General features: G+C 52.8%; 7 protein-coding genes across 7 annotated transcripts; 2 read left to right on the top strand and 5 right to left on the bottom strand.

The window, feature by feature from the left end:
* Window positions 1-380: 380 nt before the first annotated feature.
* Window positions 381-747, bottom strand: BDZ83DRAFT_623079 (uncharacterized protein). The gene has a single exon (XM_060508361.1). It carries the CDS (start codon window positions 736-738, stop codon window positions 472-474), a length of 267 nt encoding a protein of 88 aa, XP_060364450.1. The 5' UTR covers window positions 739-747; the 3' UTR covers window positions 381-471.
* Window positions 748-2,300, bottom strand: BDZ83DRAFT_623077 (putative cyclase-domain-containing protein). The gene is made up of 4 exons (XM_060508360.1): window positions 1,822-2,300; window positions 1,687-1,764; window positions 1,068-1,627; window positions 748-956 (listed from the first exon to the last, which is right to left on the bottom strand). Exons 1-4 carry the CDS (start codon window positions 2,174-2,176, stop codon window positions 909-911), a joined length of 1,041 nt encoding a protein of 346 aa, XP_060364449.1. The 5' UTR covers window positions 2,177-2,300; the 3' UTR covers window positions 748-908.
* Window positions 2,301-2,675: 375 nt separating this feature from the next.
* Window positions 2,676-4,551, bottom strand: BDZ83DRAFT_578688 (MFS allantoate transporter; the record flags this gene model as incomplete). Its single annotated transcript, XM_060505155.1, has 5 exons — window positions 2,676-3,038; window positions 3,099-3,298; window positions 3,358-3,794; window positions 3,863-4,167; window positions 4,261-4,551. 5 exons carry the CDS (start codon window positions 4,549-4,551, stop codon window positions 2,676-2,678), a joined length of 1,596 nt encoding a protein of 531 aa, XP_060364448.1.
* Window positions 4,552-4,933: 382 nt separating this feature from the next.
* BDZ83DRAFT_672263 (dihydrodipicolinate synthetase) lies at window positions 4,934-6,648 on the bottom strand. Its single transcript, XM_060511130.1, has 3 exons — window positions 5,700-6,648; window positions 5,535-5,627; window positions 4,934-5,461 (listed from the first exon to the last, which is right to left on the bottom strand). The coding sequence occupies exons 1-3, from the start codon at window positions 6,152-6,154 to the stop codon at window positions 5,026-5,028; spliced, it is 984 nt and encodes a 327-aa protein (XP_060364447.1). The 5' UTR covers window positions 6,155-6,648; the 3' UTR covers window positions 4,934-5,025.
* Window positions 6,645-8,438, top strand: BDZ83DRAFT_623074 (aldo/keto reductase). The gene is made up of 7 exons (XM_060508359.1): window positions 6,645-6,968; window positions 7,033-7,179; window positions 7,250-7,354; window positions 7,447-7,731; window positions 7,817-7,872; window positions 7,948-8,093; window positions 8,155-8,438. The coding sequence occupies exons 1-7, from the start codon at window positions 6,900-6,902 to the stop codon at window positions 8,331-8,333; spliced, it is 987 nt and encodes a 328-aa protein (XP_060364446.1). The 5' UTR covers window positions 6,645-6,899; the 3' UTR covers window positions 8,334-8,438.
* A 505-nt stretch (window positions 8,439-8,943) lies between these two features.
* On the top strand, window positions 8,944-10,261 carry BDZ83DRAFT_578781 (mandelate racemase/muconate lactonizing enzyme domain-containing protein; the record flags this gene model as incomplete). The annotated part of the gene is made up of 4 exons (XM_060505166.1): window positions 8,944-9,119; window positions 9,170-9,279; window positions 9,333-9,444; window positions 9,514-10,261. 4 exons carry the CDS (start codon window positions 8,944-8,946, stop codon window positions 10,259-10,261), a joined length of 1,146 nt encoding a protein of 381 aa, XP_060364445.1.
* Window positions 10,262-10,433: 172 nt separating this feature from the next.
* On the bottom strand, window positions 10,434-13,075 carry BDZ83DRAFT_578695 (Six-hairpin glycosidase-like protein; the record flags this gene model as incomplete). The annotated part of the gene is made up of 9 exons (XM_060505156.1): window positions 10,434-10,540; window positions 10,597-10,647; window positions 10,698-11,080; window positions 11,313-11,467; window positions 11,533-11,608; window positions 11,664-11,817; window positions 11,874-12,759; window positions 12,816-12,884; window positions 12,956-13,075. Coding segments are annotated over 9 exons (2,001 nt in total), but the record flags the coding sequence as incomplete, so codon positions are not given.
* Between the last annotated feature and the right edge of the window lie 1,398 nt (window positions 13,076-14,473).

Here is a 14,473-nt window from a genome sequence, read left to right as displayed (position 1 = left end):
ATGCCGACACCGGAGTCGCCTTGGTCGGTGTCCAGGTCCATTTGCCGTGTCCCTGGGAAGGGAGGCTTACTCCGTAGTGCGGCGGCAATTTGGCGGCAGACTCCCCTGATCCTGCTGCTGGAGCTGGACACACGGAAACATGGTCGAGTGAATGGGAAGGGAAGGGGGAAGAGAGGGGGACCACAGGCGACGGACGTGGAAAGACGGAAATGTCACCTCATTCTTAATCCTTTTGGGAATGGGAAAGACAATGCGGGGTACCCGGCCGGTCCCCGTCTTCCTAGTCTGCCTCCTAATTCCTTTGTGGCCCCCTAGGCCTGATCTCGCCTTGCTGGTCCGGTCTGGATTAGGATCCTTGTGGGTGATGGATGGTTCCTTGCGGGGGAGGCTCCCCTGCTACCCCCGAGTCGAATCATCTAGACTGGTATACAGAGTTGAATGGTTGGGGGAATGGTCGTTGGGGCTCACAACTTACATGGCATATGCTAGCAGAGCTAGGGGTCTTAACACTTGAGACTGGATGAGAGTAACACGAGATGACGAGTGACCAATTCGAATTAGAGGACTCTCTAAACGATGATGTGCTGACAACTCGCCAAGCTCTTGAATTTCAGAGAGACGAAGAATTATGTTACAGAGACGACAGACCACTAATTTTGAAAATGCCAGGGATCTGCAAACGCGCCAACCAGCCGCAAAGTCCGAGCAAAGCCAAGCGAACCAGCAACATCCCATCATCGGGGAAGGCCAGAAATGGAACATTGACACATTGATTACACTCCCGAACACTAAGGCTAAGGTACACCGAGGTGAAGAAGACTAGAACACCAAAGCAACTCTATTATTCTCACAAAACGTGGCCAAAACTCTAAGTAGCATGACCATCCCAAGACTATGTGACTCTGGGATCAGAAGATGGCAACGGCGTTGGGAGGGCTGGCAACACCGCCCGGAACCTACACGTGGAAACAAATCGTCAGTACGCTTTTTCAAGGCGAACATACCCTCCAACATGAGTAATGGAGAAGAATGAATCGAGGGAACGAATCACAATATCCAAGACTTACCTTGAGTGGCACGCTGCTCACGAAAAATGTCCATCTTCCCAACTCCTGACACGTCGAACTGAGAGCCTCGAGATCAAACATCTCCCCAATGGGCAATCCCCAACCTCCCAGCAGCCATTGATGCAACAAACCACCGCCCTGCATCTCCTCCTCCCACGCCTCGCCCTTCCACACGCCACCGACAGCCGTATGCGGGCCCGCGATGGGCGCCCTCTCGAAACTCGGCGCGTCGCCCGCCACGGCCGCGAACCCCGTCTCCCATATCCAACGGAGCACGTCCTTCGTGGGCTCGAGGCCGAGAAAGTCGGGGCTGGCGCGCGCCGCGACGGCCTTTTGCGCGGCGTCGTCTTTGGCGTTGTAGCCTGCCGTGAACCCGGAACGGATGAAGAGGATGTCGCCGGGCCGAAAGGTGATGTTTTGCTCGGCGGCGATCTGTTGCAGGTGGGCGAGGGAGATGTCGCTGCTGGTGAAGGCATCGAGGGGCAGGGAGTGGCGGACGCAGAAGCTGGCGTAGTCGAGGAGGACGCCGCGGCCGACGATGCCGCCCTTTTCGACCCAAGCTGCGCCGTAAGTCAGTCAACAAGTGAGGATGAATGCACCTCTTCGAAAGTTAACTTGCCGTCTATGCCAATGTTTTCGGGGTTATTCAGGTCATCCTGGGTTGTATTGTTGTAGTACCGTTTGGCCTTCTGGTATCCTTAGGTTATCGTAGTTAGTGATCTGGCTCACTTATTCGCAGCCTTGAGTTGAGTACCGTAGTGCCTGAAGCCGTCCCACTGGCTGCTACATTGCGTGTTAAAGTGCAAGATATCATCATTAACCGTCCTCTTCTCGCCGCTCGGATGAGCTCGAGTGACGAGTCTAGACTCAAATGGCGCCCGGTCGAAACTTGGCTGAGAAGGGTTATTCAACGACCAATCCAGCGATACTCGCTGGCCAGTTCGAATCTCAGATGTTGCCGCTGCGGCCACGACTGCGGGGGTGAGAAGATTCAGCGCCCCCAAGCGATCATCTTTGCCGTACAGACCCCATGCGTTTCCAGGCGGCCCTGTAGGGTCTAGGGGAAGAGATGAGAACGGTGGTCTCGCGTGAGGCGCAGAAGATGACATGATTAATATAGCTATAATGGCAGAGTGTTGTAGTTGATGCTGCGATGAGTCTTGGTGAGCGCAATGAGAATTGCGTGAGGTGTGGTGAAGGTGAAGCTGCGCAGACTTTAGAAGTTAGCTGTCGGCGCCAAATGCACCGGCGTCGGCAGCGGTTCACTACGTCCGAATTAAAACCGCGTCTTTGCGCGGATCATTATCCGTTGTTAGCGAGTCCACGATATTGCTTTTCAGCACGCGATGCATCTCACTCTAGGTGCAAATGAGTTGATCAAGCTCTCATGCCGTTGGCTTGAGAGAGACGCTGATACTTAATTTACGTAGTTGGGGGAACTTTGGCTACCGCAATGTCCTTGTATCTTACGCCATAGAGTGAGGCAATGCTACGATTTCGAGAATAACATAAATCCCAGCTTCAGTGATCTAAATTGCTCCCAGACCGCACACTCACAGCGCAAATCTTGTGGCAGAACGTCTTTGAGTCAGCAGAGCTGACGCTTGATCAGTAAATGTACCGAAAGTTCAAGTTCTCACGATCCGTCAAATCTCCAAACGCCGTCGCATCCAAATCAACCTCGGCGACTTCCCCCTGCACCCGGTCACGTCTATCATTCTCCCACTTGAGCAAAAACCGCAGCGCAATTACAACCAAAACCTCGAGCAAGTGAGCAACAATCATGCTCCAAATACCCAACTCATACTTTGGCGCCTGGTCCGACTTGTAGAAGAACGGACCCGCGATGTTGCCGACGCAGTATCCCAGAAACAGGCACGCCGAGGTGACCACCTTTTTGGTATGTCCGGCGATATTGGCGGTTTGGAGTGAGAGGAGAAGTACGAATGAGGCATTAATGGAACCTGTCAACTGTAGGCGAGGTTTGTTAGAATGTTGTCTGGCGCGAGGTTCACAGTTGCGAACACTCACATAGTAGCAAATCAGTCTGCCGACCTGCTGGTCATCAGGCACAAAGCGGAGGCCAAACGCCCCAGCGACGTTGGGTAGCAAGAAGAGCACCAGCACGAAGCAGCGGTTGTTGGGGGGCAGCCTGTCGTTGATGAAGACGCACGCTAGAATAGCGATGAAGATGATGGCTCCGTAGGGGATCTGAAGGACCGCCGTGACCACTTTACACCGGCATGTTAGAAATCAAGGATAGCTGAGCGGTGATGAAGTTTTGACTTACATGTCGAAAACTTGAATCCCTTGATAATCAAAGTCCCGAAATTAGACGTTCCCCCATTCACAATCGCCTGCAGTAAGGCAATCATGAAGAAAAAGTACAGCTTATAGTCCGCAAACGCCTCGCGCACTTGATAGAGCTTGAGCGTCTTGTTCTCTACGCCCGTCTGATTCTCGCGTAAACGCTCGACGATGATCTCCTTCTCGCGGTTCGTAAGCTTGCTGCTCGTGATCGGGTTATCCGGTAGGAACACGGCAATGACGATGCCCCACGCGCAGCATAAGGTGCCGACGATGATGAACTCGTATTTCCAGGACGCCAGCGCGCCTTTGATGTTGCCGATGCCATAGCCTAGGAGGCCGCCGAGGGCGATGCCGATGCCGTTGGCGGTGTACCAGAGGCCGATTTTGATGGGTTGCTCCCGGCGTGTGTACCACATGCTAAGATCCGTCAGCGACGTCTGATATAGGCGATAATCTCAATTCACAAAAGTCTGGGGCTGACAGACCTCGTGATAATCATAAAGGCAGGGTCTGCACATGCTTCTGCTGCTCCGCTAATGGCACGAAGCGCGGCCAGGACTCCAAAGTTGGGTGCCGCAGCTTGGAGCATGAGAAAAGTACCCCAGGCAAAGATGTTAAGGCCGAGATACTTTGCAATGGGGAACTTCTGCAGCATGAAGTTCGTAGGAAGAGCCCATACGAGAAATCCAAAGTAAAAGATTGATGACAGCCAGCTATACTCGGTGCCCTTGAGTTTGAGATCACTCTGGATACCAAATATGGCAGCGTAGGAGAGGGTGGTTTTGTCAATCTGCCTACGTTAGACTTGTGTGCATCTTGGTGACTACGGAGAAAACAAGCCTTTTGGCGGTGCTTGGCAAGAAGGCTAGGCACTTTGACTTACATAGAAAAAGACGTAGCAGACTGAAATGTACGGGAGAATCATCCAGTCAACCTTGCGGACTAGTCGACGTTCCTCTTCCGGGTCGATGGGGTCGTGCACATCGCCGACGTTGTCGAAGAGTGCCAAGGCGACATCCCCACCGGCCTTGGAAAGCTTGAATTTCTGAGGGTCGCCTTCTTCCATGGTTTCGAACTGAGCCGCACTAGGCTTGAACTCGTCGATGCCGTGCCCAATACTCTGTGGCCTGGAAGGCTGCAGGTCTACATGCTCAGAAGAGAGATTGGTAGACATTGTGAGCTGGTCAACGTATCGATACCAATGGTTTGAGATAAGAGACTAGCATCGTCAAGTTAAGACTTAAAGGTGGTGATCACATGTCCCTATATACACGCATAGATCCATGTATCCAGCAAGCTACACCCTATCTACTACACAGGCCTGATCCGCAAGCAGACGAGCACTTACATCAGGCTTCTTACCTCTCGGATAGACGGCCCCAGAGCAGACGCGGGGAAACGTGGAGTGACGGCGTTAGGAAGCAGGATCATGGGGAATAGACCGGTCACTGGGTTCATCGGCATCAAGGTCCACTAGTCACAACGCTACCATGAGACAGACACGGGCATGCGAAACAAGCAGTGTGCTTTTCCGTGGCACCAAAATAGTGCGTGACGGCTAAGTCAAGCTCTCAATGTTTGGTATCATGGCCAATCATGCAATTCATAAGCTCCCACAGCTCCAACTCATCTAAGCTACTAGTGTATCTTACAGAGAGTCCTCAATTTTTTGGATATCCGAAAACAAGAGCGAATCCAACGCCTTGAAAGTACCCTCATCCAAGCGTCCCTTGAGCGGCAACCGGCCGCCCTCGAGCGCGCCAAAGCCGGCCTTGCGGATGATACCCTCGCGGATACCAATGATGCCCGTCTTGCCGATGAAGTCCTCGGCGCGGCTGACGGCGTACTGCAGGCGCTGCACCTCCTCGAGGGTGGCCTGGTCGACAGGGCGCTTCTCCGCCAGGCTGAAGAGGCGCGAGACCGTTTTGGGGTAGAAAGCGGCGAGACCGTCGATGACGCCCGCGGCGCCGAAGAGGACGATGGGCGCGAGCTGTTGACCGAAGCCGCTGTAGACGCGGAATTTGGAGTGGTCGATGCGCGGGTCGGAGGAGACTTGGAGGTGGAGGGAGACGTTTCCGTGGGACCTGAGGGTTTGGGGCATCGTGTTAGAAAGGTTCTTGGGGTAGAGATTGAGTGCATTTTTGGGAATTGACTTACATTTTGCAACCAACGATCTTGGGGTGCTGGGCGAGGTCCTTGTACGTGTCGGGCTCGACGAGGACGTTGTTTGTGACGCCGGGGTAGTTGTATCTATGCCAAATCAGCACGAATGCCATCTCGCGCGTGCACAGCGCAACACGCAATTGAGAGATCAGAACTCACACAAGGATGGGCAGAGGGCTCTTGTCAGCGACGACAGTGTACCACTCCTTGATGTTCTCCTGGTTCGCGGCGGTACCAAAGTATCCAGGAACAAGAACCAGGCCCCATTGGGCGCCGGCCTTTGCGTAGTCGTCGAGCCACTCGAGAGTCTCGTCGATGCCGTTGGTCAAGACGCCGGCCATGATGGGGTAGTCGGGGAAACCGGCCTCCTCGAGGCCCTTCTTGACGCCGGCGACGAGGTCGTGACGCTCGGCCTTGTTCAGGTGGATGGCCTCGCCGGTGGAACCGAGGAGGACCAGGCCGCGGATGCCATTCTTTGCGAGGTAGACGCTGTGCTTGACTTGCGTGTCGATGTCGACCTTGGGCTGAAGGGCGCCTGCAGAATCAGAGGCGGAGTGGAAGAAGGTTGGGACTGGGACGAAGACGCCCGTGGGTGGTACTCTGACGTCTGCCATGGCGATGTGTATGTGTGTTTGTGAGTGAAGAAGAGAGAGGGGTGAATTAGCTAGAGGTTGTGAGAGACTGAGCTTCACTTGAGAAAGACTTGGGGGATTGAGGTTGACGACTCTGGGTATCACGATGCTGCAATGTTCCTCTTTCGATCGTGAGTTTTTGTTGACCCCTCGTTAGAATTTACGTTCACGATGGAAAACGTGTCAGACCCGGTCTCGGTGTCCCTCGGCAATCCCGCGAGGGACTTGTTCGATGGCGTTCTCGGGGTGTGATGACGCGGGGGTGGGGACAAGTTGCGCCAAAGAAGACGACCGAGCGGGGAACATCCCGACACCATCCCGTCTGGACCGTTACTAGCAACTCTAGGTTGCAAAGGGTTTCCCACGGACGGGTCCCGGCTGTCGGACGTCGTCTTGCTGGACGGGAGCCATGCAGAGTTGAGTGGGGGGAGAGGAGACGGGAGGAAAAGACCGGAAAAAGAGGTTTACATAAGGCCAATTCCGTGCCAACGGACCGTGTGAGACACCCCTCATTGTGTGATGCGGAAATCTTGCAGGCAAGATGGAAGTGACGACAGCCTCAAACTGAGGGTATAAGAGCTCTTGAGAAATATGTTATTTGTGTTGGGAGTGACATATGATAGACCAACATAACCCACGCGGATAACTGCACTTTTTCTGACTTTCGTCTGTACAATTACATCCGATCACGGAAGCATCACCGCAATTACCTACGTGCTCTACAACAATGGTGTTAGCTCAGTCTTTCAAGCTTCTTTCGGGACACGAGATCCCAGCAGTTGGTCTGGGCACCTGGGTAAGTTTTCGAGGCCGTTCAGCTTACACTAAACTCTCATCTGATTAATCATGTGAATCTGTAGCAATCCAAGCCCAATGAGGTCAAGAACGCTGTTGAGCACGCCCTCAAGTCGGGGTACCGCCACATTGACGCGGCAGCCGTCTACGACAACGAGAAGGAAGTCGGCGAAGGTCTCAAGGCTTCTGGCGTCCCAAGGAAAGACATTTTTGTGAGTTTTATCATCCTTCTACTTACTGCATCGGGTATCAGATGGCTGATCCTGGTCTCCCCCCTCCTAGGTCACCAGCAAGCTTTGGAACACCCACCACAAAGCAGAGGATGTAGAGACCGCACTAGACATTACCCTCAGCGACCTGCAGACTGACTACGTCGACTTGTACCTGGTAAGCATCTTTTACCTTTCCTGTCATGCTTTACACTCACCCGTTCCCCCCTCTTGATCTACCTTTCCTAACGCAAGAATGTCGTGCATTAGATTCACTGGCCCGTATCCTTCAACAAAAAGGACGATGCCACCCGCTTCCCCTTGCACCCCGTCACCGAGGCCGTCGATGTCATCGACATCCCGGTGATCGAGACGTGGAAGGCCATGGAGGCTCTCGTCAAGAAGGGCAAGATCCGTTCCATTGGCGTCTCCAACTTCACCCGCGAGAAGATTGAGGACCTTTGGGGCAAGGCCGAGATCAAGCCGGCGGTGAACCAGATTGAGGCGCACCCGTACCTGCAGCAGCCTGACCTCCTGGCCTGGTCCAAGGAAAAGGTGAGTCCAATTGATCCAGGCGGAAAAAATCTCCGATGTTGCATTCCCGTTGTAGGATCGCTAAACTGTGGGCTTGTGAATGCAGGGTATTGTGGTCACGGCGTACAGCCCCCTCGCTAACAACATTTACAACCTGCCTCGGTGAGTGGCCAGTAAATACCTGCGTGTTCTCTTCCGAGACTTCTTGTGTAAAGTCCATGAACTAATCCGCATCAGTGCTGTCGACGACCCCGCCATCGCTGAGCTGGCCAAGTCCCTTGGTAAGGAGCCGGCGCAACTCATTATCAGCTGGTCTGTCCAGAGAGGCACCGTGGTGTTGCCCAAATCCGTTACTCCCTCACGAATTGAGAAGAACTTTGAAGGTACGTGATCATAGAAGCTGGTGTCTACACTTTCACTTTGACAGGCACTGACTTTTACTAGTGTTTGAGCTTCCTAAAGACGTTTTCGAGAAGATCAACGCCTTGGACAGGAAGCATCGCTACAACTTCCCAGCCCGCCTTGGTCAAGACATTTTTGGCGAGTCGGACCCGGAGACGCTGAAGAAGGCGGTAGAGACGTGGGTAGCACAGCAGAAGAAGATTAGAGCGGGCCAGGCATAGACACGGAATAATAGATTTTGTGAATTCCCATGAGGATAAACCAGTATCCGTAGCGTTGTAATCTCAATTTGATAGAACCGGGGATAGATCTTGAAAGTTTCCGCAGGCCACCGATAACTCGCGAACCGCGTCGATGAACCTTTTCCGTCCGTCACTAGCCTAGTATCCTCACCGAGCGGAAAAGCGTACACCGAAGACCCCGCAACACCCCTCCATCCCCTGGCAATGGACTCGGGTGAGGGTGTACCGAACCCCGCACACCTCATCCCACCCTTCTCCACCACTGCGTGTAGCCGGGTGATACCCATGTTCTCTTCTCCGACGGGGGAGGGATATGCGATTCGGAGGCGGATCGGGAGACGAGAGGCGGCTGAGGAGGCGGGTCGGAGAGGTTCCGGACTTCATGCCGACTTTCCCGTCGTTCAACTCCGTCAAGCTCCGCTTTGTGATGGTAATATCAGCTCACGATTGCCTCAAGTGAGCTGGTTGAAGCGTCTGTTTATCAGAGTCAACCGAAGCTGTCAGCCTTGCCTTTTGTTTCACACCTCACTTCTTCTGAGGCACCGTACGAAAGTTCACTTACGTCATTGGCAGCAGAACTCCAGTCATCATGGGTAAAATCGCAAAGATGGAGTACTTCCGAGTGCCACCCAGGTGGTTATTCGTGAAGATCACCGATGAGGCGGGCAACGTCGGCTGGGGCGAAGCATCTCTCGAGGGCCATACTCAAGCCGTGGAAGGCTGTCTCGACGCCTGGTTTGAGAGGTATTCGGGCATGGAAGCTGAGTATGGCGACTTACCCCACCATTCAATTTTACTTTGCTGACCCTAAGAAGCGACATCGAGCACATTTGGCAGATGTCATGGCGGACAACCTTTTACCGCGGCGGGCCAGTCTTTATGAGCGCATTGGCAGGCATCGACATTGCTTTGTGGGATCTCAAGGGTGAGCAGGCTTGATACAGCCATATCTGTGATGCTGTGACTAACAGCAAATAGCGAGAAAGCTGGGACTCCCCATTTGGCAGCTCCTGGGAGGAAAGGTTAGAGACAAGCTCAAGGTCTACGCATGGATCGGCGGTGACCGGCCAAACGACGTAGAGCAACAGGCGTAAGTGAACAAAACCACATGTACCAATCGCCTCCTTGTAAACGCAGCCTTTCTAACCACTCACAACAGACGAGCCCGCAAGGAACAGGGATTTAAAGCCGTCAAAATGAACGGCACAGAAGACCTTGGCTGGCTCGACTCCCCCGACGCCCTCGACGCGGCCGTCGAACGCGTCAAGGCCGTAAAAGCCCTCGGCATGGACGCCGGCGTTGACTTCCACGGCCGCGTACACAAGCCCATGGCCAAGCAACTCGCAAAAGCCCTGGAGCCGCACCGCCCGCTCTTCATCGAGGAACCCCTGCTGTCCGAGCACCTGGGCGGCATCAAGGAGATCAGCCACCTCACCTCGATCCCCATCGCCCTCGGCGAGCGCCTGCACAGCCGCTGGGACGTAAAGCCGTTCCTCGAGGCCGGCTGCGTAGATATTCTGCAGCCTGATATCTCTCACGTTGGAGGGATTTCCGAGATGCGGAGGATCGCGGCCATGGCGGAGGCGTATGATGTTGCGCTGGCGCCGCATTGTCCTTTGGGGCCGATTGCGTTGGCTGCGAATGCGCAGGTTGATTTTGCGTCGCCGAACTTTGTGATTCAGGAGATGAGTTTGGGTATTCATTACAACAGCACGGGCCAGGATCTAACGAGTTATACCCATAACCCGGAGGTCTGGAAGGTTACGGATGGCTACATTGGCCTACTTACCGGGCCTGGCCTGGGCATTGAGATTGATGAGGCACAAGTTCGTGAGTTGTCCAAGGACGCGAAGGCTTGGGTTAGTCCTGGATTCATTGGACCCGGTGGAGAGATTAGAGAGTGGTAGATGGACACGCAAAACGAGCGCAGTAATCTACTTACATTTCAGGTTATTCAAAGTTAATCGGCCACATTCATTGCTCTCAGTTAAGGTCATGCACAGGTCTGGAACCCTTTTTGAGGTAAGGAGGCGCGAAACGTGATTTATCAGAGCAAGTCACTGATACTCTATGGCCTCCTCAGGGTGCCTTTTGAAGCCCCTCCTGCTTGACAACCCATCCGGCTCCTTGAGGGAAGCCAGGTGCGTCGCCTTTTGACCCTTGCCAGCCACCAGCCATATATGCGACTAGGGATTGTCAGTATACAAAGTTGCCCAAGGCGGATGTTAGTATCACGACCTACCTGCATATAGGAACCCAGCATTTCCGGGCATGAAAGGGGGAGGCGTGCCGCCTGTATCAACAATTAGCAACGATACGGGCGTTGAATAGGGAATCACTGACCATCTCCACCACGAATAGCATATCCAGCATCGTCAAACTTCCAATAGTCATACGCCGTCAGGTGATGAATAGCCCTCTCCGGATTCCCGATCCTCGCCGAGTTGATAGCCAGCACCGGCCGTCCCCAGCCGCGGATCTTCTGGTCCGTCCACACCTCCCACACCTTGTCCGCCGTCTTGAGCGCGACGTCGGGGTCTACGGCTGGGGTGTCTGGCAGTATTCCCTGCATCATGATAAGACTGCGCGGGTCCCCGTTGAGAGCTGGGTCTTGCCACCATGTGCTGTTTAACCCCTCATATACCGCGTATAGACCGTCGACTTGTGGTGGCGGGGCGAGGTTTTCGGCTACTTCTGTCCACTTTTCGGGGATTGTATGACCTAACCTCTTCTTCCACTCGCGGGCGAGATCGAGTCCGTATCTCCAGTATGCGATCTAGGTGTATCGATGTAAGAAAGGGGCTTTGGTGGATTAGCTGGGCTTAACTTACCTCATAAGCCAAATTCAATGTCTGTGAAGGTGGCGTATTCTCAGTTACGCCGTATGAGCTGAAAAGAATTCATGATCAGCCTAACATACTTCTTTTTTTTTCTCATCTGCAAGAGAATCAAACTCACGGTGGACCCAAGTCATAGTGTCCCGAGCTTTCATTCTTCCACGCGTACGACGCCATATAGTCGGCAGTCGCCGTCAAGACTGCATCCCATTGCTTGAGGGTGTCATCGCTCGGTGAAGATTGATACGCAAGTTCTGCGAGATACATGGGGTGAGGCTGTCTTGTTAGCAAAAAACACTTCGCTGAGGAATTATGCTGCGTCTGGAAGTTGGAGGCAGTACCTGTTGCCATAGTAAGAGACCATTGATTCCACCAGGTGAACTGACACCCGTTTCTAGCTCCGTCATTTTGGGCCACCTACAAACACAGTCAGATCGTAGGTCTACCAGTTATACAATCGAATTGAGTCTACCTGGCCCCCTCCCACCCTTGTAATTTCGCTCTTGCGAGGGAAGATGGGAGTAGCGTTTCGTAGATCTCCGGGAATATGTTGTCGAAATACTTCTTTCGCCCCCATGTAACCCAGTGGGCATTGTGCCAAATGACCATTTCCATGTGGAATTTACCTGCATGAATCAGCTTCGAAATTCTCTTCGAATGGGACATAAGTGCATAGACGCACCGTACCACCCATTATTCATCAGCCCACTCTCCTGAGGCGATTGACCGGATGCCGCGCTATTGACTCGGACATGATACTGCGATAGAACGATGCGTCTCTGCAATTCTGTGGCATTAGGGTTCGATGACAAGGTCAGGTCGACGAAGCCGCCCTCATTCCAGTAGTCGTGCCATTCAGCGATGCTTTCCTCTTGGACATCAGCTGGTGGTCTGGGATCCTGCTTCTGAGGTGAAAAGTCTGCGGTGAAGGTCAAAGAAGTCGAAGTCTGGTTAGTACCACCAACAAGAGCAAGCGTGTATCGATGAGCATTGATCTTGTCAGAGCCCTCTGGTTCATCCCGCGAGAGGTTAAGAGGCGCTTCATGAGGCCAGCGCAGGTTGACAAAGTAGCTCGTCTCCTGTAAGTCGTGGTAGATGTGCGCCAGGTCGGATCGTCCGCAACTATTGATGATTCGAGTCGTGTGGTTCAAGGGGAAGTCATACACGCCGGCAAAGACTTCGTACTTGTACTTTGTCGTGTGAATCGGTGGGTACGGGAGGTCGAGCTCGATGTTCAAATCGCCGGACAACACGAGGTCCGAGTCGACTTGGAATGTGACGGCATCGGTTGCGAAGTCGCCTTGTGTGACCACCTTGACGGCGTTACCGTCGACTTTGAAAGTTGAGGTGATGATACCGCTCCACAGATCTAGCTCTTGTCTTGGGTCTGCGATGGCCGCTGCAGACAGTGTTTCTCCCTTGTATTTCAAACCGATTCGGCCCAGATTGATTCGATTAGGATTCCCAATAAGCCATTGCGAGACTTGCGGGAGCTTGGAGTCGGGAATATCGTAGGAAACGTTTCGGCCGTGTGTCAGCATGGGAACGCCGGTGTAATCGCTTAGCTTCTCGCTGTGGGTGCAGTCTCAGTATTTTATCCTAGTCAAAATCTCTGAAGAATGACAAACCCATTGGTTGGAAGCGAATCGTTGTGCCAAGCCCAGCTTGACAGTGTATTGAAGGGCAAGAAAGTCTGTCAGAGTGCGCAGCTTCAGCTTGGATGCTTGGAGGTACACATGCTGTGTGGTTACAATTGATACTCACCTGCATGCCCGTGTTATCGACGTTGAAGGCGAAGTTGCCATTGCCAACTTGCAATGGTGTGGTGTTGTTATCGATCAAGCTTGTGCGGACAACGTTGAATTGAGACACAACTCGCTGTCTAAGTTAAACATGTCAGCTGAACCGTGGTCTAACAATCAATTAGCAGAGATGGACAAACCGGTCGATGCTTCCCAACACGACCACCGGTAGTAAGGTGGTGCACAGAAGTGTCAAAATCATCTTGCTCACTTTGATCCAGAGAGTTTTGCGTGCAAATCTGGGGCCCACAAGGCTTTCAAACAAGCATTTAGGGTATCTAGAAAATATGGCAGAAGCGACATTTTGTAACAATTTACCCGGAAGAATTACCAGCCTGGATTCCTCCACACGGAGGACGATCCGGACCAACCGGGGTGCTTAAGATGCATGTTCTTCCCCTCAATCCCACACTTCTGGTAAGTGACGTTGGCGCGCGTGGTTGCGCGATCAATTAGCCCGAGATTGTTTGAAAGGATGAATTGAAAAAGGAAGTTGAAATCCAGTGATGTGCGGAGCGTTTTGAGGACATCCGGAGATGATCTGCGTAGGAGTGCGGAGGAACCACCCTGCTTTTACCCCAAGCTGTGCAGCTTGAAGTAGGTAACTAACGCACCAGCGGGTTTGTGGGGAAGCCTGTCTCAGTTAAGTTTATCAGATCCTGGGGGTCTTCTTCAGAATCCCGTGCCGTACTTTTATCATTGCATGGATCAGGGCTCAGGGCTCACTCAAGGTAGGTAAAACAAACCTTCAAGCTGTTATCTTCAATCCGATGTGACCAGGGAACTCTCTTGAGGGAATAACTCGGCAATCTTTCAAAAAGTATTGCGATCTCTTAGTCCTCCAACCTGATTACCGTCACCTCATGACTTACACATACATGAATCGCTGGAGGCTCTCTACAAATATGAGTCTATTGAGGTGGCGGGCCTCCATAATCTCACCGGAGCTCACATGCAGATTGAGGGAAGAGAAGAAAAACGAGGTAGAGATTCGTGTAGACATGGCCGAATGTGATTTGGAGCGTGTAGCGTATGTTGAAGCCTTCATGTTGCTGGTGGCGTACTAATCCAATTCAGAATGCGCGTGGCGTTGCAAGATGCAACACGCTCAAAAACTCATAGTAACGGTCAATCGTCCAAGGATCTGTCTAGAACACCTAGCGAAGTGCTATCAACTCTTTTGCCACTGTTCAAAAACCAATCCGCATAAAGCGGATAACAGAGTAAGCCTTGAAATAGTGCATGCTTTACGCATTTGAGGAACCGACATGAGTTCCAAGCGGATCTACATTTAGGAAGTGACTTCACAAACCATAACCACAGCCGCTACTCCCAGATGGCGTTTAGAACTGGAGGGTTCGCTCCTTTTCGCCTTCTCAAATCTCATTTATTCTCTTCTCTTTGCGGCACTGCCTATCATGGACAACATCTCTCAAGAGTTTACTCAAAGCGCATGGCCTTTACTCATCCCCGTACATCG

Source organism: Colletotrichum acutatum (genome assembly GCF_030867785.1).
Source record: "Colletotrichum acutatum strain CBS 112980 chromosome Unknown BDZ83scaffold_52, whole genome shotgun sequence".
NCBI lineage: Eukaryota > Fungi > Ascomycota > Sordariomycetes > Glomerellales > Glomerellaceae > Colletotrichum > Colletotrichum acutatum.
Note: the sequence above shows the minus strand (reverse complement) of the source record. Positions and strands in the feature narration are given on the sequence as shown.